This window comes from Aquarana catesbeiana, linkage group LG01 (genome assembly GCF_042186555.1).
Source record: "Aquarana catesbeiana isolate 2022-GZ linkage group LG01, ASM4218655v1, whole genome shotgun sequence".
NCBI lineage: Eukaryota > Metazoa > Chordata > Amphibia > Anura > Ranidae > Aquarana > Aquarana catesbeiana.
In genome coordinates, this window is record NC_133324.1 from 631,948,619 (window position 1) to 631,970,483 (window position 21,865).

The following is a 21,865-nucleotide window of genomic DNA, read 5'->3' on the forward strand; positions in this document are numbered from 1 at the left end:
ATAACACACCATGTTTAAGTCAGAAAAAAGTGCAGAAGGGGTTATACCTTCTGCACTTTTTTCTGACCTAAAACATGGCGTGTTATATCAATTCACGGGACATGCATAGCTATCCACACTATAACAGCAACCCAGCTCCTTTAATTCATTCTCGACACCACGAAGCACCAGGCGGACGGAAATGTCACGTGACGAGCATCCTCAGCGCTTACACGTCGCCGCCACGTTTCCGCGCATGCGCTACCGGTCTTTGTCGCTTCCGGGTTTCTTTTCATTCCTCCAATGCCCACGTCATCACACCTCTGCCCTGTGTACAGTGCTCAGTGCCCCCGCCCCTTCTTCACCCTTCACCCCTCTGCATCTCCGAAGCACCGGGGCCTGTTCCTTTACTGCACTCCGGTGCCGGAGACCCGTGTTCTCTCACTGAGCGCGACTCACAGTCTTCTCCACCATGAATTTCCTAAGGGGAGTGATGGGAGGTCAGCAGAGCTCCGGGGTACAGCCATCTGGAGCGGAAACTGTGAGTGACAGCCGGGCTTTCTTGCATGTTTTGTAAAGAATGTCCATTCTGAGGTGGCATATGTATTAGCATAGGGGGACTACAGTCTGCCAGCTGGGATTGTAGACTTAGGTGGCATCCAGGTCTATATATGTACACTGTATGTGATGGTGGCATACATTGGGTGTCATGGGGTAGAGTTCCTCCTTGTTCCCCTTTATTGAGGCTGATGTCAGATAGGTGACTAGTAAGGATGAGCTCAGGTGTTTTCGCAAGCCGCATGTGCAAAGTTCGCCAGGAAGTTGGCACTGCGGAGCGCTAATCGCAAGCAGTGGGACATTTCCCGATGTGCGGCTGCAGAGATCGGGAAATGTCTCACTGCTTGTGATTAGCGCTGTGCAGTGCCGACTTCCTGGCGGGCTCGGCACGTGTGGCTTGCGAACACGCCTGAGTGTCTAGATCACCAGCGGAAGGATCATTCTCTATAAAAACACCTACTAGCGATCAAGATTCAGCAGTGTTCAGACCAACGACATTATTATTATACAGGATTTATCTAGCGCCAACAGTTTGCGCTGTGCTTTACAACATGAAGGCACACAGTACAGTTACAATACAATTTAATACAGGAGGAATCAGAGGGCCCTGCTCGTTATAGCTTACAATGTAAGATCTTGTTATATCTGACTACAGGGGCAGCGATTCCATAGGGGCAAACAGGTGGCCTCTCTGACACATTTGTCTCTAGCGGCAAAATTTAATCAACCATAGGGTTGTCAACTGATTTTGTTAACGCCTGACGCATATGGATTATGTAGATTCCGTGGCTGATTAAGGCAAGGTTCACAACTCTGTAAATGGGGAATGCATGCAACACTTTTGGAGATGCATGGGGGTGCCATTAATTCTTAAAATGATTGTAAAGCTTAATTAAAAAAAAAAAAAGTCAAATAATAAACATGTTCTACTTACCTGTTCTGTGCAATGGTATTGCACATACCACTGAACCTCCTGTTCTTGGGTCCCATGTGGGAGCTATGGGCTCCTCCTTTCCTCGGTGCACCACAACAGGAGGCCTGTTGCTATGGGGGCACATTTGCTGGCTTGCTTCCGAGCAGGGCTGTGTGCGTCTTTTGACGCACACGCAGTGCGGTTCACCCCTGCTTCCCCGCTTTCCCGCTTTGTGCTCACAGGATTTGACTGACTGCCTCTTTGAGCAGACAGATAGGAGAGAGCAGCTGCAGGCGGGCACGATGCTGGATTGAGATCGTGCTCAGGTAAGTATACAGAGGGTGAGGGGGTGATTAAAATACACAGACATTTTTTATTGTATTGCAGGAAATGCATTAAAGGAGAAATATGGCCAAATCTTTTTTGGCTATACTTCTCTGATGGATCACAGGAGTGCAGTTTGTTCTGCACTACTGTAACCCATCTTCAGCCAAAAGCGGCTGATGTCACAGAGCCGATCTAGGCTCTGAAAAGATCCCAACCATATTGTCCACCCAGAAACCTGGACTGGCACCTGAGAGCCAGAGCCTAAACATGCCCCTTCTGCTCCCTCCTCAGCCCAGCGCTTCAGTGGAGATGCAGAGCAGAGAGCTGGTGACTGACAGTCCCAGCTCTCTGCTCAGAGCCATGGGAGAGAACTGAGTGATCAGCTGTATTTGATCTCTCAGTTCTCACTGCAGAGGCGGCAGGGACAGATGTAGCATCGGATCAATGCTGCATCCACCTAGGTAAGTATAATTGTTTTTTTTTAAAGCGGGGTTCCACTCAAATTTTTAACTTAATCTTACCCCCTTCAGTTAATTGCATAGATGTTCAAATGCCGCACGAAAATTTTTTTATCGCTGTAATTACCTTTATATTGTACTTTATTGTGGCACTTCCTGTCTCTCCTCCCATGGGAGTAGGCGTGTTTATTGCCTTTCCCCGGCGCCGCACTGTCTCCTGGGAGCTTAGTGTCAGGCTTCCCAAGATTCAGTGTGGAAACAATGATCATGTGCGTGAACAAGCTGTGAATGAACAGCATTCACCGCACCCAGGAAATCAATGCTTGTGGGCTAAAAAAAGATTAGTCGCCGGACTCCCGCTTTAAATTCTATTTTAAAAAAAAGTCCAGCCATTAGAACCACTTTAATAGCACACCCACCCATTGACAGCCACGGTGTGATTTTGCATGCGCTAAACCTCTTGTTGCCGTAGCACCATGTCATTTAGTCCAGAGCGATTTAAGCTCTTGACACCGAGCACACACAAATATGCGGCTTCTCACCGGATGGGCCCTGGCGCTGAGCACCTGCATATTTGTGTGCATTAGTGCAGATAGAGCTGTGCTGGGGGCATGCTCTCGACACAGGTACTGGTGGCTAACGGAAAGATCCCGATCACAGCTTGTGATCGGGAGCTTTCTGATCATGTAACAGCCAATCACAGCAGTCACATGACCATAATCCCTGCCCTGCCTCCTATCCTTCTAAACACTTTTAAAGGGCTGGCAGGTGCCGGCTCCAAGGAGTTAAATAAGTGGCAGGAACTTCTTTCCCCCAATTTCTTGTGGGTGAGGTAGGCCATTTACATTATTGGCCTGCCCTACCAGCAGTGTGCATGCGCAAACCCGCTTACACAAGTCTGAATAGAGCCTAAATGAGAACTAGAAGTTTTGGCAGACAGCCTTTGGGGGGGGGGGGGGGGGGGGTGGATAGTGTGTAAGTTTCCCTCGGTGGTAGAGCTGGATCTTTCACATGGCAACCTAGGCGGGAGCCTGGTGGCCCAGCTACAACCCTCATACTCCTGATGTAAGCCAGGGAGATAGTCACAAAACCGGTCTATCCAGGCTTTTAGTGATACCAAATGAGATCATCATTACCATCATCAGAAAACTTCAAGCAGGCAGTTAAGTTAATTTTATTGTTGAGAAACTTCATGTCTCTTTTGAGATACTGTAAATAGCTTTCTTGTTGTCCATTTCTATTTAGTTCCACATTAATCCCGCTCTGGTCCTTGGCTATTTATTCACTCAGGACCTTTAAGTTTGTAGCTCCTATGCGTTACGCCAGCCTTTCTCTACCTTTTTTATTGAAGCGGAACCTTGAAATATTTTTTTCAAATATATATTTTATTACTTTTCAATAGAAAAGAGAGGGGCATAGCCCACAACATACCACAGTGGTATATAACAAAAGGGGGTCGCAGCCTCCCGACATTGCATTATAGTAGTACATGTAATACATCAAGGCATGTAGCATTATCATATATATGTATATATGTAGCTTTGTTTCTCTGAGTTAGAATCCTAATATGATATGAGAGTATAAATACCCTAGTCAGGAGGCAGCCACCCAAGAAAAAGTAATAGATGGGGGGAAAAGAAGTAAGAAGAAGAAACAAGAGGGGGGGGGTATTAGGCGTTCAGATACTTGAATCTCTGTTTACGATGATTACTGTAGGTTGTCGATCAGTATGAAATGGTAGGGTTTTAGCTTGAAATATTTTTTTAGGTCTTGAAGAACCCTTGCTAAAATAACAACTACAGTTTGTGGTCGCATGATCACTAAAATGTCCTTGCATAGTTGACACTCTGGGTAGATAAATTTTGACAATTTTACCAATGATCTTAAATTAAAATGAATATTAACAGAAAAGACATGTAGACAGTAAAAATGGTAGTGTTTCCTAACATTAGTGATCAGTGTAGAAGTCCCCCTAGCATTGGTGGTTAGTGTAGGTGGGTGCAGGGCTGTGTTTTGGCCTAGGCCGACACTTTGCGGGGGGCGGCAAAAAAAGCCGCCCCCCCCCGCATGAGAGAAAGTCCCCCCACCCGATTCCTGGCTCCCGCGGCCGCCCCCCGCACACATGCAGCCCACGGTGGCCGTCTTGCTGTAGCGGCGCTGTTGTGTATGGGCGTGCTTGGCAGAGGGTGGAGGGGCGTGTGTATGGGCGTGCTTAGCAGAGCTCACGCCCCTCCACCCTCTGACAAGCACGCCCATACACAGCCGCGCCGCCCGCTACAGCAAGGCGGCTGCATGTGTGCGGGGGCGGGCGCGGGAGGCAGGAATCAGGAAGACGGGTGGGGGGACTTTCTCTCATGCGGGGGGCGGCGTATGACTCACGCCCCCATAAGCGGCCGATGACTGGCGGAGGTGGAGCCTTATGCTCCGCCTACCCTCCTCCACACTGCTTGACCCTTCTCCTCGGCACTGGGGCAGGGTCTGGCAGTGACGTCAGGAAGAGAGAAACAGAGAGAGAGGCACAAGGGAACCCAGGTAAAGTTATTGAATAAATTATAAGAGTTTTATGGGAACAGTGTTGGCATTTGATGGCACAGTGGCTACAATTGATGGGGCACAGTGACAGCGTTTGATGGGGCACAATGGCTGCGTTTAAAGGCACAGTGGCTGCAATTGATGGGGCACAGTGACAGCGTTTGATGGGGCCCAATGGCTGCATTTGATGGCACAGTGGCTGCAAATGATGGGGCACAGTGGCTGCGTTTGGTGGGCACAGTGGCTGCGTTTGGTGGGCACAGTGGCTGCGTTTGGTGGGCACAGTGGCTGCGTTTGATGGGGCACAGTGGCTGCGTTTGATGGGGCACAATGGCTGCATTTGATGGGGCACAATGGCTGCATTTGATGGGGCACAATGGCTGCATTTGATGGCACAGTGTCTGCGTTTGGTGGGGCACAGTGTCTGCGTTTGGTGGGGCACAGTGTCTGCGTTTGGTGGGGCACAGTGTCTGCGTTTGGTGGGGCACAGTGTCTGCGTTTGGTGGGGCACAGTGTCTGCGTTTGGTGGGGCACAGTGTCTGCGTTTGGTGGGAATAGTGGCTGCATTTGATGGGGCACAGTGAGGCTGCAATTGATGTCTTTTTTTCTGAATTTCTTAGTTTGTTTGCACCCCCCCAAAAATTTTGAGCCCAGCCTCCACTGGCATGTGCAAAGTGCTCCATGCATGCTAAAATCAATGCAAACCCTTTAAACAGTCCACATTTAGTTGCAGTCTCCAGGGAGTGGGGAAGGGTACCTGTCAAAAACAGGTACCTGTTCCCCCCTCCCCCCTGAAAGGTGCCAAATGAGCCTAAGGAGGAAGGGGTGTGGTTTACAGATGATAGGGTGGGTCTTAAACAGGAAGGGGTGTGGCCTTGGCAGAAAGGGGTGGGTCGTATTTAAATTAGGGGGGTGCATGAGTTTAGTCAGGCCTAGGGCAGCACAAAACCTAAATACACCACTTGGTGGGTGATCAGTTCTCCATTGTTATTGCTCATAGAACCCCTAACAATCTCTTGAGGAACCTGGTCGGAGGAAGGCTGATCTACATCTTTTCATTTCCAATATTTTTTATTTGAGCAGTAATACAAAAGAAGTGCAGACATTTATATTAGCAAAGATATAAAATATTTCCCAGAGAAGAAACATTCTTGGTAATCTCAGATATCAACATATGGGCATCTTGCAGAGGGTTCAAAGGTATCCCTACATTATAGGTATTCTGTTGAATTACTACCACTGATTTTACCATGCAAAGTGGTTCCTCTACACCTCACAAATGGTGGGGTAGCCACCCCACCTTACAAAGGTAGCCCAGACTGAAAGAGGTAGAGCATTACTAACTCTGTGAGAGCGTCTCCCATAGGGAACTCTTCATAGTATTGTTCTTATCCCCTTGAATCCTGAGTTATCCCCCTATTTCCCAGTATATAGACTTTGAGGAAGAGTAACAAAAGGATTTGAGAAAGAAAGAAGGCTTCATGTACACTAGCAGCTCCTAAACGTGAGTTTAGGAGCCTTTGGCATTTTTTTTTTTTTTGCCAAAGCTCCCAAACTCAACTTCATAAAAGCCTATGTGTCAATGGTCAATGTATACATAGGCTTTAAGCAGAGTTTAGGAGCTGCTGCAGTTAGGGGAGCTTCAACCTCCCTCTCCTGAACGCAGAAGAATCACGTTCAGAGTAGGAACTTTTTTTTTTTCCGTTTGTTACAAAGCTTTGTATATAAGTACGTTTTCTCCTTCACTGTCGGCACTGATGAGGCTGCACTGACAGGCACTTATAAGGTGGAAATTGTGGGCACGGATGAGGTGGCACTGGTGATGGGAACTAATATGCTCCACTGATGGGCACTGATAGGTGGTACGCATAGGCGGCACTGATGGGCACGCATAGGCGGCACTGATGGGCACGCATAGGCGGCACTGATATGCGGCACTGATGGACACCGATGGACACTGATAGATGGCACTGATTGGCAGGCACTGCCAGGCATCAATGATGGGCACTGATTGGCATCAATTGTGGGTGCTGATTGGTATCCCTGGTTGTCACAAATGGTGGGCATCCCTGGTGGTCCTGGGTGGGCATCCTGGGCGGGGCTGCGCTGACAATCAGCGTAGACCCCTCTGTCAGAGGAGCAGCCGATCGTCTCTCCTCTGCTCGCGTCTGACAGACACGAGTGAGGAAAAGCCGATATATGTCTTCCTGTTTACGCTGTGATCAGCTGTGACTGGACACAGCTGATCACGTGGTAAAGAGTCTCCGTCAGAGACTCTTTACCTAGATCGGAGTTGGGGCATGTCAGACTAAAACGCCGCACCACCGATCGCCGTGCTGCGCGCCCCCTGGCTAGTTATCCTGATCACGTCATATGACTTCCGATCAGGATAACTAAACCACTTTGCCGACGTCATTTTGCTATATGGCGGGCGGCAAGTGGTTAAAGCATAGAGACGGAATATCAACCAAAAATCCAGAAAAAACACATGATACAAATATCAATTGAGTTTCATTCAGGGTGGATTTGATTTAAATTAAAGTGGAAGTCCAGGCAAAAATAAAAAATTTCCTTTTAATTAAGTAAAATATCTTTATCTTTGACATTATTAATTTTCTGTATAGCTTTGGAAGTCTGTTCTTTTTGTTAGAAACTGTAATATAGATTACAATGCAACATGCTGCAGATTTTCTACAGTGTACAAGCACATGGTTGTTTCTGCATGGCACTGTGATGGGCACTGTGTGCATGGTGTGGCACACACCCAGCTGAGGGAGCTACGTGTGAGTAATGAGTTTAAGGCTCCGTTTCCACTAGTGCCACTTGTCATGCGACTTTGGACACATAAAGTCGCATGACAAGTCATAGCCCATTGATTTCAATGGCAAACATTCCCATTAATGCGACTTTGAAAAGGTGCCTGCACTACTTTGATGTGACTTTTGATGCAACTTTGATCCAGAGTGTAAAGTTGGATTGAAGCTGAACTCAAAGTCGCACTCTAAATTGCTCAGCTTTGGAGTTGCACTAGTGGAAACGTAACCTAAGGCTAGAGTGCGACTTTGGAGTGTGACTTTGCAGCTTTACACTCTCTGGATAAAAGTCACATCAAAGCATTGCAGGTACCCTTTCAAAGTTGCTGATTTTCAAAGTCACATAGATAGGAACGGGTGCCATTGAAAAATCAATGGGCTGTGACTTGTCATGTGACTTTGTGTCCAAAGTTGCATGACCAGTCGCACTAGTGGAAACGGAGCCTTAGTGTGGTTGCCTGTTCTATGATTATTGTACATTGTGAGATGAGACCCCAGAGCACTTCCAGCTACACTGACAGTTCCCCCCCATGTGCCCAGCTCCCTTCTCCTGTGCACAGCAATACTGCATATGTGCACTGCACCTCCCATCCCCCTCCTGTGTGGATGGGGCTTTTTATTTATTTATTTATTTTTTTTTTTATAATTGTATTTTTATTGATTTTCAAAAATTAAGTACAAAGTTTTAGCAAAACGAGCATTACATTGTCAATGCATGTGCATTATACAGTAATCATTATAGAAAGAAGAAAAACAAAGTATAAAGTAACAAATATAGGTGACAAAAAGTGTTCACAGTAACAAGACATATAGATATATTAGGTCAATTCCCCATGGTGTGAGAGTAAGCGTAATATTGGAGGGAGTCTGGATCCTTGAGATCAGTTCAGGCCATATGCACAGGTAGTATAGAGTTGACTTAAGATTAGGGTGAGCCTGGTGTCATGGGGGTCCCATACTCCGAAAGATCCCATGGCTCCCATATTTCAGTGAACTTGGAAACACAATCGTGTACCGAGGCTGTCAAAAACTCCATTGTCCGAATCTCAGCCACCAAGAGTAGTAATCTGGACCGTGGGGGAGGAGTACTGGATAGCCAGAATAACGGAATAAGTCTTCTGGCGGCTAGTAAAATGTAGGATATTAATTTGCTTGTCTTTTTAGGTATCCCTGATGGAGGTAGGCCCAATAGATAGGTCAAGGGATCTACCGGAAGGGACACCCCCGTCACCTTTTGTATAAGAAGATGTACATCACACCAAAAAGGTTGAATCAAGGAGCACTGCCAAAAAATGTGGAACAGTGAGCCTATTTCAGTTCCACATCGCCAACAATGTTGCGAGACTGAAGGGTCATACTTATGAATTACATCGGGTGTTCTGTACCAGAACATGAGAATTTTAATGGTTGTCTCTCTCTGGGTGACACATTTGGAAGATTTAAATGTAGAGGACCAGATTCTATCCCACATCTGTATTGTAACAGGGCGGCCCACTAGATGGGACCACTTGCGCATATAAAAATGTAATGTCTCTGTGACGGGAGACGACTCATGGAGGATACTATATATACAGGAAATTAAATGTAATTGATGGGGGCCTTGGGCACATAGATATTCAAAAGTAGTTGGTTTATCTAGAATTAGGGATGGTGATTTAGAATGAAAGAAATGTCTAATTTGCATATAGAAGTGGAAGAGATGTGGTGTAAGGTCAAATTTCTCACTTAAAGTGTTAAAGGTATGTAGTTTCCTTGTTATGGGATGTACAAGGTTTCTGAGCTGAAAGAGGTGAGCGTTCACCCATGGGAATATCCTGCCCAAGGACATACTATCCGGAATGAGAGGGTTAAATAATACGTTTATAAGAGGGGAGCAGGGTGACATAAGGGAAAAGCGATTAAGGCAGTTACGCCATATATTTAGAGTCAGTATCATTGGTCCAGTACATTGACGTTTATATATAGGATCCAGAGCAGGGGGAGCGCCCCATACCAAGGATCCCGGGTGGACCGGGTAAAGTACTCCCTTTTCAATAGCAGACCATTGGTTTGGTGCATGTAAGGAAGACCATGAGGTAATGGTCCTCAGGTGTGTAGCATAATAATATTTAGTGATGTCAGGAGCTCCTAAGCCCCCTCTGGATCTAATGGCAAACAACACTGAGCTTGCTATACGGTGCGCTCCGCCATTCCATATAAACTTCAGAAAAGTTCTGTGAAGTGCTTTTAATTGTGTGGCAGGTACAGCTACTGGAAGGGTTTCAAAATAATAAAGTAATCTAGGCAGTATAGACATTTTCAAAACATTAATTCTGCCTAATAGAGATAGGGGGTATTTGGTCCAGTTCGACAGAGATTTATTAATATCTAGTATTAGGGGCGGGAAGTTTGTATCATATAGGGAGGTGTAAGAAGGGGTAAGTAATACACCTAAATATTTAAGAGAGGTGTTACACCATTTATAAGGGAAAGATTCTTTAAGTTGAGATAATAATGGCGATGGAATGTGTATAGGAAGGGCTTCAGTTTTGGAAGTGTTGATTTTGTACCCGGAAATAGCACTAAAAGAGTTCAGTACTTTATGCAGTGAGGGAAGGGATATTAGCGGGTTAGTGATTGTAAGCAAAATGTCGTCTGCAAATAACGATAATTTATATTCCCCCTGTCTCATCACTACCCCACCGACATCCGGGTGAACCCGAATATACTCAGCCAGGGGTTCTAGGCATAGAATAAAAAGCAATGGCGAGAGGGGGCAACCCTGTCGAGTTCCGTTTGTCATGGGAAAGCCAGGAGACAGGAAAGACGACATTTGTACCTGCGCAGAGACGTTGGAATATAAGGCTTCTAGGGCTGTTAAAAAAGGGCCAACAAAACCATATATCTTTAGGGTGGCGAACATGTAGGGCCAGCTTAGCCTGTCAAAAGCTTTTTGTGCGTCTAAACTCAGGATCAGTGCCGGTCGGGAGGTTCTGTCCAAGAGGTCTATCAGATCTATTGTACGCCGGGTGTTATCTCCCGCATGTCTCCCAAGGACGAAACCTACCTGATCCCTGTGTATCAGTTTGGGGATGAATACAGAAAGTCTGGTAGCAAGAATTTTAGTAAAAATCTTGTAGTCCGAGTTTAAGAGGGCTATGGGCCTATAGTTATCGGGGAGAGAGGGATCCTTTCCAGGTTTAGGAATAACTGATATGAAAGAATGGGAGAACTGTGAATGAGGGGGAGTACCTTTGAGAAAGGAGGCATATAAAGCTAGCATGTGAGGAGATAAAATATCGATAAAAGATTTATAGTATGAATAAGGCAACCCGTCCGGGCCAGGGGCTTTGTGTAATGGGAGATTTTTAATTATAGCAGAGAGTTCTTCAGCTGTAACTGCTACGTTTAAGCTTTCTAAATCCGTTGTAGATAGTTTCGGTAGCTTTATATTGGAAAAAAAAGACTCAAAATTTTCCTGGGTGAATTCAAATTGATTCTCCGGATTCAGGCAATTGTATAATTTATTGTAAAAGTTGCCAAAAATTTTGGACATCTCACGAGGGCAATGAGTTCTAGAACCGTCTGGTCGTATAAGAAAATCGGGCAAGGAGTTAAACGGACGAGGGCATAACTTATTGACTAGCATTCTGTGAGGTTTATTGGAGAATTCATAAAATTTTTGCTTCGTCCATAACATGGATCTAGCTGTTTTGTTGATCTAATTTGTTCTCTAAGTTGAATGACTTTGCGAAGTTTTGGCACTGTGGGACTACCCAAAAGTCTCCGCTCAGCAGTTACCAGAGCAGACATTAGGGACTGTAATAGGTTATTTCTATCTCTCTTCAGTCGAGAACCTTCAGCAATACATGTGCCTCGGAAAACAGCCTTATGTGCTTCCCACAGTGTGGAAATCTGAGACACAGATCCAGTGTTGAGTAAGAAATATTCACTCAAGCTATTTGCTAGAGTAGAGCGGGAGATTTCAGACTGCAAGAGATGGTCATTGAAACGCCAATGACAGGATTTGGTATAGGTCTGAGTTAACATTAAATCCAGCATAATGGGTGCGTGATCTGACCATGTAATGGGAGAAATGTCTGAATCAACTAAATAAGGGATAAGTGGGGCTGAAATAAAGAAATGATCTAGACGGGAATACATATTATGAGCTGATGAGTAGAACGTAAATTGTTTAGCAGAAGGGTGTTTTATCCTCCATGAGTCGAAAAGTCTATGTGACCTAATACATTTACGGAAGGCGTTAGCCTGAGACAATACTCTTTTAGATGGGGTAGGACTAAAAAGTGTTTGTCTGTCTCTAGTGGGTGACATGACCAGATTGAAATCCCCACCAACTATCATAAAAGGTTGTGAGCAATATTGGGGGGTATCAAAGAGTTTGTCAAGGAAATCAATCTGGCCCGTGTTCGGGGCATACAAATTAACCAGTGTAAAGGAGGTAGACATGTACTCACACTCTAGAACAAGAAATCTCCCGTGAGGGTCTGCATGGGACTTCCGAACTTTAATAGGACATGTTTTTCTGATCAAAATTGCCACTCCTGCCCTGCCCGTAGAGTCAGAGGCAAGGTATGAAGTAGGGAAGAACCTTGAGGCAAACTTGAACGATTCCCTTGACCGAAAGTGGGTCTCCTGGATCATCACCACGTCTGCGCCTGAGGCCCTGAAATCTTTCAGGGCCATCCAGCGCTTACTAATGGAGCCCAATCCCTTTACATTGTAGGACATAATTTTTAAAGCCATGTTTGTGGTCTATGTAGGGATATCGATATAAACACCGCTAACACTATAAACATTAGAGTATTTAAAGAAAGAAAATACATATGATGTATTTTACGGGTATTAGTAATGGTGAGTAATGGTGAGTAACCTCCCATCTCTAACCATTAAGACATAAACACCAAGGTATATCTCTCTCAAAGTGAGGTAATAATGACCATGGGATTTCAATCTGTGAAACACAGCAGCGGATATAGTTGAAAAAATTAAAAAGGAAAAACAACAAAAAAAAATTAAAATGAAAAACAAAAAAGCAAAAAAGAGTTCAAAACTCTGTGTACCTGAGAGATAAGAATCTCTCAGGAAGCCCTGGATGCAAACCAGGGCCTGGTAGGGGGGTGAACGGACTCCCATCTGGCGACTCTGTCTGAGGGGATGAGATGGGTCTGCTGCTCACCTTGTGTAATTGGTTGCTAATAGAACAAAGTAGGACAACGTTCATTAGAGGAGTAAAAATAAAAAACAAAAACCTGTAAAGCCTTAAAGAAAAAGCAAGGTTAACAAATAAAACAGGTACGTTGAACACTTAAAATTTCAAAACCTTTTGTGAATGCATCCCATGGGATGAGAAAGGATCTTCCCCCGAAGATAAACGGGGTAGGATCAAACGAAAATCGGTAGGACCAGTTCAGCAACATCGTTTCGTCGGGAGAGAAAAAGAAAACTCCAGAGGAAACGGAAATGCACAAAAGAAAAAAAAAAAATTGAGAAAGTAGAACCAAAAAGGAGAATCCAGAGAAGTTCAAGGGGGTTGTTTAGAAGATCGCAGACGTTGAGGGGTGGAAAGATGCTTCTTAGATTTGCCCCGGACAGGGGTCCAGATGCGAGTAGGAGTAGTCGGAGGTAGACGGACTTGTGCGGCCGGTGGGATCATGTCCTCTTCCGGGAGGGGGGGAGCCCCAAATTTTTCAGGAAGGCTTCTGCTTCTTGCAATTCACGTAGCGAGTATTGGGTGCCCTCTTTGGATACAGTTAAACGGAAAGGGAATCCCCAGTAATACGGAATCTTGAGTTGTTGCAGATGTGAGGTCAGGGGACGTAAGTTCCTACGTTTAGCAAGGGTGATGGGGGAGAGGTCGCTGAAGATTTGCAATTTAGCACCTTTGAACATTATTTGGGATCTATTGCGAGTCGCCATGGTCAGTGCTTCCTTACTTTCAAAAAAATGAAAACGTACCACGACATCTCTTGGCCTAGCTCCAGCCGGAGGTTTTGGGCCTAAAGACCGATGGGCCCTATCCAGGCGCCAATCTATATCTACCACTGAGGGGGCTAGAGAATTGAAAAGGCTTAGGAGGTAGGCTCATAGTTCAGAGTCACCCACTGTCTCGGGTATCCCTCTGAATCGAAGGTTTTGTCTTCTTTCTCTATTTTCCAAGTCCTCCTGTTGTATTTGTAGTTGAGATACAGAAAGGCGTAAAGTATGGTTTTCTTCCTCAATCGTTTGCACGTAATTTATCATTTCGTCGAATTTGTTCTCAAGAGTGTCTGTGCGGTCGCCAATTTGGGTTATTTCCCCCCTCAGTTCGGCAGCCAGTTTGCTTACCTCGGCCGAGACATTGGACGTAATCTGTTGAAGTAAAAGTTGTAGCTTGGAATCCAGGATTTCAGGGGTAAGAGTCGCATTTGAGGATGGCAAAGTGGGCGCCGGTATCTGCGAGTTGGTTAGAGAGGGGTTTGTAGCTTCTTCTGAATCTAAAGATGGATCCAGCAGGGCAAAAGGGTTTACGGAAGGATTAGAGGAGATAGGTTGTGATCTGGTAACAAAACGTTCCATGTTTGGTTCTTCTCGTGGTGTAATCAGTGATTTGTAGTATTGTTGCTGTTGGCCGACTTTGCCCATGAGGTATGCAGAGGATTTAGTGGTCAAACTTGCAGGCTTACCTCCGACTCTATGTATAGCTACTGTTGTTGTACGGAGGTCTCGGTGAGCAGGCTAGGACCCTGAGATTATTTAAGCTGCATCCTTTTCATATATAGTAACAAGCTTCATCTGGGGCCTCAAAACCCCTTATTTGTTCCCCTCCTCCTCCCTATCATTTTACTGGGAGAGAGGAGGCAGTGTTCACAATCCCCAGCACTCTGTGTGAGCCTGTGTAGCTTAAGGGGTAGGGTGATTGCTACTGGGAGCAGATTGGAGTCCCAATATGGCCGCCGGCTTCCAGAGGTAGGCCGAAGCCGCGGTCTATCCTAAGGGACGGCCGCCGGGGACGTGCGCACGGCCGCCCCGGGTCTCCAGCACCTCCCCGGGGGTATGGGAACGGAGGGACAGGTAGGCCTTAGTCTCCTGGGGACTCGGTTGGGGTAGGTTTTGCGGGATGCCTCACTTACAGTGTCCCGGGATAGCGTCCGTAATCCAAGCCGCGGTCCGCGTCTGGATGGTAGGCCGGGACTTGCTTAGATCAACCGCCGGACTGAACCAGGTAATCCCTCTTCATCTATAGGGCAATCCGCCTGCCCCTCGTAGGCTGTATCCTCCGCCAGGCCGTTTGATTTGTCCCTCCACCTCTCCAGAGGGACAGGGCAGAGAGTCCCGGCTTTTTATTTCTTAATTTTCTCATGAATTAGAATGTACAATGAGGAAACATTGGGCAGGAACCTATGATCGTCTCCTCCCATCCTGTATACGCCCACTGGCTACACGGGAACATTGTCCCTCCCAGGAAGTGATGTCACTAGCTTTCAGTAACCACACCCACTGACTGATTTTTGTCCCAGAAGGAAGTAGATTCAAATTCCTGTGACGGAACTGGATTCTGCAAAATAAAGGTAGAAAAACGGGGATTTTTTCATTTTGAGACATAAGGCTGAACTTGGCTCACATTAATGATTGCAGGGGAGAATTTAAGTGTTAGGGTGGACTTCCACTTTAAGACCCCTTTTACACTGGCGGATAGAATTCAGCTTTTAGCTGCGGATAGATCAAGATATTTATTGCAGCTAAACTCAGACAATGCTTTCCTATGGCCTCATTCACACACTGCGTTTAGCAACGGTTTCGTTACATGGGGTTTGGTGCGATTAGAAAAAAATCTATTTGACTGCGTCCGGGACCGATTAAAAAAATTTTTTTTTGCAGCTATCTGCAGGTAATTGCAGTGTACTATTTCACCTGCAGATAGCAGTGGCAACAAGGAAAGACAAACAACAGGAAGCACATCGGAAATGGCAAGAATGTTCCACCACAGCTAAACGCAACCGCATGTAAACACAGCTAATTGCAATGTACAAATGCAAGTGATCGCTGTGCCTGGAGTCTTGGAATTTCAAAATAACAAAACATACTTTTAACAGCGGCAGAACAGCCACCCTTGTAAAAGGGGCCTAAGTCGATTTAAATCATGGTTTTTAAAGAGCAACTGTCATCTCTGTCCCACAGCGGCTCTTCCTCTGATCCGCTGTTGACTCACCGACAGTCCCATTCACTTTAATAGGGCGGCTGATGATGCGGCAGTGACACAACAAGGTGAGGGACGTGGTGACAGCAGGTGAGTGGATGCCCGCTAACAGGCGCTGCCATGATGGATCTGAAATGACAGGAGCTCTTTAAAAGTAAGAACTTATTCTTGCTGGTAGATAGAATCTTTAACCACTTCAGCCCCGGAAGGATTTACCCCCTTCCTGACCAGAGCACTTTTTACAATTTGGCACTGCGTCGCTTTAACTGCTAATTGCGCGGTCATGCAATGCTGTAACCAAACGAAATTTGCGTCCTTTTCTTCCCACAAATAGAGCTTTCTTTTGATGGTATTTGATCACCTCTGCCGTTTTTATTTTTTGCGCTATACACGGAAAAAGACCGAAAATTTTGAAAAAAAATGATATTTTCTACTTTTTGTTCTAAAAAAAATCCAATAAACTCAATTTTAGTCATACATTTAGGCCAAAATGTATTTGGCCACATGTCTTTGGTAAAAAAAATGTCAATAAGTGTATATTTATTGGTTTGCGCAAAAGTTATAGCGCCTACAAACTAGGGTACATTTTCTGGAATTTACACAGTCTTTAATTTATGACTGCCTATGTCATTTCTTGAGGTGCTAAAATGACAGGGCAGTACAAAACCCCCACAAATGACCCCATTTTGGAAAGTAGACACCCCAAGGAAATTGCTGAGAGGCATGTTGAGCCCATTGAATATTCATTTTTTTTGTCCCAAGTGATTGAATAATGAAAAAAAAAAAAAAATTACAAAAAGTTGTCACTAAATGATATATTGCTCACACAGGCCATGGGCCTATGTGGAATTGCACCCCAAAATACATTTAGCTGCTTCTCCTGAGTATGGGGATACCACATGTGTGGGACTTTTTGGGAGCCTAGCCGCATACGGGGCCCCGAAAACCAATCACTGCCTTCAGGATTTCTAAGGGCGTACATTTTTGATTTTACTCCTCACTACCTATCACAGTTTTGAAGGCCATAAAATGCCCATATGGCACAAACCCCCCCAAATGACCCCATTTTGGAAAGTAGACACCCCAAGCTATTTGCTGAGAGGCATGTTGAGTCCATGGAATATTTTATATTTTGACACAAGTTGCGGGAAAGTGACAATTTATTTATTTATTTTTTTTTTTTTTGCACAAAGTTGTCACTAAATGATATATTGCTCACACAGGTCATGGGCATATGTGGAATTGCACCCCAAAATACATTCTGCTGCTTCTCTTGAGTACGGGGATACCACATGTGTGGGACTTTTTAGGAGCCTAGCCGCGTACGGGACCCCGAAAACCAATCACCGCCTTCAGGATTTCTAAGGGTGTACATTTTTGATTTCACTCTTCACTGCCTATCACAGTTTCGGAGGCCATGGAATGCCCAGGTGGCACAAAACCCCCCCAAATGACCCCATTTTGGAAAGTAGACACCCCAAGCTATTTGCTGAGAGGCATGGTGAGTATTTTGCAGCTCTCATTTGTTTTTGAAAATGAAGAAAGACAAAAAAAAAAATTTTTTTTTTCTTTTTTTAATTTTCAAAACTTTGTGACAAAAAGTGAGGTCTGCAAAATACTCACTATACCTCTCAGCAAATAGCTTGGGGTGTCTACTTTCCAAAATGGGGTCATTTGGGGGGGGGTTTGTGCCACCTGGGCATTCCATGGCCTCCGAGACTGTGATAGGCAGTGAAGAGTGAAATCAAAAATTTACGCCCTTAGAAAGCCTGAAGGTGGTGCTTGGTTTTCGGGGTCCCATACGTGGCTAGGCTCCCAAAAAGTCTCACACATGTGGTATCCCCGTACTCAGGAGAAGCAACAGAATGTATTTTGGGGTGTAATTTCACATATTCCCATGGCATGTTTGAGCAATATATCATTTAGTGACAACTTTGTGCAAAAAAAAAAAAAAACAATAATAATTTGTCTCTTTCCCGCAACTTGTGTCACAATATAAAATATTCCATGGACTCGACATGCCTCTCAGCAAATAGCTTGGGGTGTCTACTTTCCAAAATGGGGTCATTTGGGGGGGTTTGAACTGTCCTGGCATTTTATGCACAACATTTAGAAGCTTATGTCACACATCACCCACTCTTCTAACCACTTGAAGACAAAGCCCTTTCTGACACTTTTTGATTACATGAAAAAATTATTTTTTTTTGCAAGAAAATTACTTTGAACCCCCACACATTATATATTTTTTTAAAGCAAATGCCCTACAGATTAAAATGGTGGGTGTTTAATTTTTTTTTTTCACACAGTATTTGCGCAGCGATTTTTCAAACGCATTTTTTGGGGAAAAAACACACTTTTTTACATTTTAATGCACTAAAACACACTATATTGCCCAAATGTTTGATGAAATAAAAAAGATGATCTTAGGCCGAGTACATGGATACCAAACATGACATGCTTTACAACTGTGCACAAACGTGCAGTGACAACAAAATAAATACATTTTTAAAAGCCTTTAAAAGCCTTTACAGGTTACCACTTTAGATTTACAGAGGAGGTCTACTGCTAAAATTACTGCCCTCGATCTGACCGTCGCGGTGATACCTCACATGCATGGTGCAATTGCTGTTTACATTTGACGCCAGACCGACGCTTGCGTTCGCCTTAGCGCGAGAGCAGGGGGGACAGGGGTGCTTTTTTTTTTTTTTTTTTTTTTTTCTTTATTATTTTTTTGCTTTTTTATCTTATTTTAAAACTGTTCCTTTCATTTTTTTTTTTTTTTTAATCATTTTTATTGTTATCTCAGGGAATGTAAATATCCCCTATGATAGCAATAGGTAGTGACAGGTACTCTTTTTTGAAAAAATTGGGGTCTATTAGACCCTAGATTTCTCCTCTGCCCTCAAAGCATCTGACCACACCAAGATCGGTGTGATAAAATGCTTCCCCAATTTCCCAATGGCGCTATTTACATCCGGCGAAATCTAAGTCATAAAATGCTCGTAGCTTCCGGTTTCTTAGGCCATAGAGATGTTTGGAGCCACTCTGGTCTCTGATCAGGTCTATGGTCAGCTGGCTGAATCACCGGCTGCATTCTCAGGTTCCCTGTTGAGACAGGAGATCCAGAGAAAAACACGGAAGACGGTGGGGGGGGGGGGGGCATTCTCTCCCACTGCTTGTAAAAGCAGTCTAGAGGCTAATTAGCCGCTAGGATTGCTTCTACATGAAAGCCGACCGCTGGCTGAAAAGAATGATACCAAGATGATACCTAAACCTGCAAGCATCATTCTGGTATAACCACTCAAAGTCGTGAATGCTGTACTCAGACAAAAATATGGTTAACAATAAAGCACAGTAAACGGTAAAGTATAAAAAATTGCAGACCTGAAAAGCAAACATGATAAAACATAATAACAATAAAACATTGCAGAATAGAATACAGTAAAAAAGAGCAGAACAATAGAGAGAATAGAGAGAGAGAGAATAGAGAGAGAACAATAAAACGACAACTATTATTTTTTATTTTATATTTTTGTTTGTGTTTTTTTTTTTTTTTTTTTTCACTTTTTTTGTAACTGTAACTTTTATAACTGTAACCGGTTCCAGGTTCGGGTCTCTCAAAATGCGATGGCATCTTGGGAGACCCTGTGAAAGTGTGTCCTAGTCTGTGCAATGCTGTACCCTACGCTAATACTCAACTAGTGAATGGTAGCGTTCAAAACATTCACCAATGCAAAGACCAGGATTGTCAGGACAGGAGGGACAATAATAGCGGGTGTCATGCCTATATCCGCGCTTGCTGCAGACACAACATCTTTTTGGGGGGGGTTCGTTGGGTAGGGGTACTCGGGAGGACATAAAAATGCCTCTCATGCAGCCGACTGCATTTGGTTGGGGATGTGAATGGGGGAAGTACGGGCGCTGCAGAAGCGGTAGGTTCCCAATTAGGATTGGCGAATGCAGCAGGAAGGGCATTATGGGCACGACGGGCCTGTGTTTGTCTTTTTGGTGGCAGCGGGACACTACTTGTGCTTGCCACCTCACCAGCTTGAACTGCACTTATGGGACTCGCCACGTCACCAAGTGTTACTGCAGTGCTGGTTTGACTACGACCGGGGTGTACTAGGCCGCTGGCGCTTGCCAGTTCACCAAAACGCTACCAAAAAAACTGTTAACGATCGCAGGGATCAGGCCTGACTCTGCGAACGCTGCAGTTATGCATTTAGTGTTTTGTAAGTGACAGTGATCGATCGATACTGCACTTGGGTGGGCTGGGCTGGGCCGGGCGGAGGGGCAAAACGCAGGTGCTAGCAGGTATCTGGGCTGATCCCGCTAACACTGCGTTTTTGGGAACCCTAAACTGCTGGGGACGCCAGTATAGATCTGATCGGATCAGATATTGATCAGTTCAGATACTATACCACTAAGGGAGGTGTACAGTGCGTGCGTGGGTGTTAGCGCTACTGGCACTAACCTGACGCTGCCTGGGGCTGGTGCTTGCCAGTTCACCAAAACGCTACAAAAAAAACTGTTAGCGATCGCAGGGATCAGGCCTGACTCTGCGAACGCTGCAGTTATGCGTTTAGTGTTTTGTAAGTGACAGTGATCGATCGATACTGCACTTGGGTGGGCTGGGCTGGGCCGGGCGGAGGGGTAAAACGCAGTTGCTAGCAGGTATCTGGGCTGATCCCGCTAACACTGCGTTTGTGGGAACCCTAAACTGCTGGGGACGCTAGTATAGATCTGATCGGATCAGATATTGATGCGTTCAGATACTATACCACTAAGGGAGGTGTACGGTGCGTGGGTGTTAGCGGTACTGGCACTAACCTGACGCTGCCTGGGGCTGGTGCTTGCCATTTCACCAAAATGCTACCAAAAAAACTGTTAGCGATCGCAGGGATCAGGCCTGACTCAGCGAACGCTGCAGTTATGCGTTTAGTGTTTTGTAAGTGACAGTGATCGATCGATACTGCACTTGGGTGGGCTGGGCCGAGCTGGGCGGAGGGGCAAAACGCAGGTGCTAGCAGGTATCTGGGCTGATCCCGCTAACACTGTGTTTTTGGGAACCCTAAACTGCTGGGGACGCCAGTATAGATCTGATCGGATCAGATATTGATGCGATCAGATACTATACCACTAAGGGAGGCGTATGCTGCGTGCGTGGGTGTTAGCGGTACTGGCGCTAATCTGACCCTGCCTGGGGCGACGCATATCACCGCCGGGCGATCAGGGGGCTAAATCTTTATTCGGTAATAAACGGCGGGTTCCCTGACACTATAAAAAATAAACAAACTAACCAGCGTCACCCGTAACGGTTATACAGTGATCAGTGGTGAAAGGGTTAACTAGGGGGCAATCAAGGGGTTAAAACATTTATTAGATAGTATATGGGGGTCCCTGTCGCTATAAAACTCTGACGGCGAACCTAAATATTTACGTCCCTAACTAGCATCACCAGCGACACTAATACAGCGATCAGAAAAATGATCGCTTAGCGACACTGGTGACAGGGGGTGATCAAGGGGTTAAAACTTTATTAGGGGGGGTTAGGGGGGTACCCTAGACCTACAGGGGGCCTAACACTCACTGCCCTGACACTGTAACTGTCACAAACTGACACCAATACAGTAATCAGAAAAAAAAATAAAAATAAAAAAACTGCTGGTGTCAGTTTGTGACAGGGGGGGGGGGGGTGATTGGGGGGGGATCGGGGGGCGATCGGGGGGGGGATCGGGGTGTTTAGTGTGCCTGGCATGTTCTACTGTGTGTGTAGTGTTGGTGCACTTACATTGCAGTCTTCTCTCCTCGGCCCGGAACGGAAAATACCGAGCCGAGGAGAGATGACATCATTTCCTCTGCCTCTGTGTACAATACAGAGGCAGGGAAATGATCCCATTGGCTGAGAGCGATCGCGAGGGGGGGGCCACGAATGGATGGCCTCCCCCTCACCTCCGATCGCCGGGGGAGATTTGCCGACCGCCGCAGGCACCGGGGGGGGTCCGATCGGACCCCCCACCCGCGGGCAGGCAAGGACGTACATATACGTCCTTTTGCCTGCCCGTGCCGCTCTGTCGACGTATATAGTCGTGCGGCGGTCGGCAAG

At 45.6% G+C, this 21,865-nt stretch overlaps 1 protein-coding gene across 4 annotated transcripts in view; it reads left to right on the forward strand.

Annotated features, from left to right (window-relative positions):
* Positions 1–256: 256 nt before the first annotated feature.
* Positions 257–21,865, forward strand: part of USO1 (USO1 vesicle transport factor) — a 162,227-nt gene continuing 140,618 nt past the window's right edge. For all 4 annotated transcript variants that reach the window (XM_073601032.1, XM_073601034.1, XM_073601033.1 and 1 more), the window contains exon 1: positions 257–520. In XM_073601032.1, coding sequence (XP_073457133.1) covers positions 452–520 — 69 coding nt within the window. In that variant the 5' untranslated portion in view covers positions 257–451. The remainder of the gene's footprint in view (positions 521–21,865) is intronic.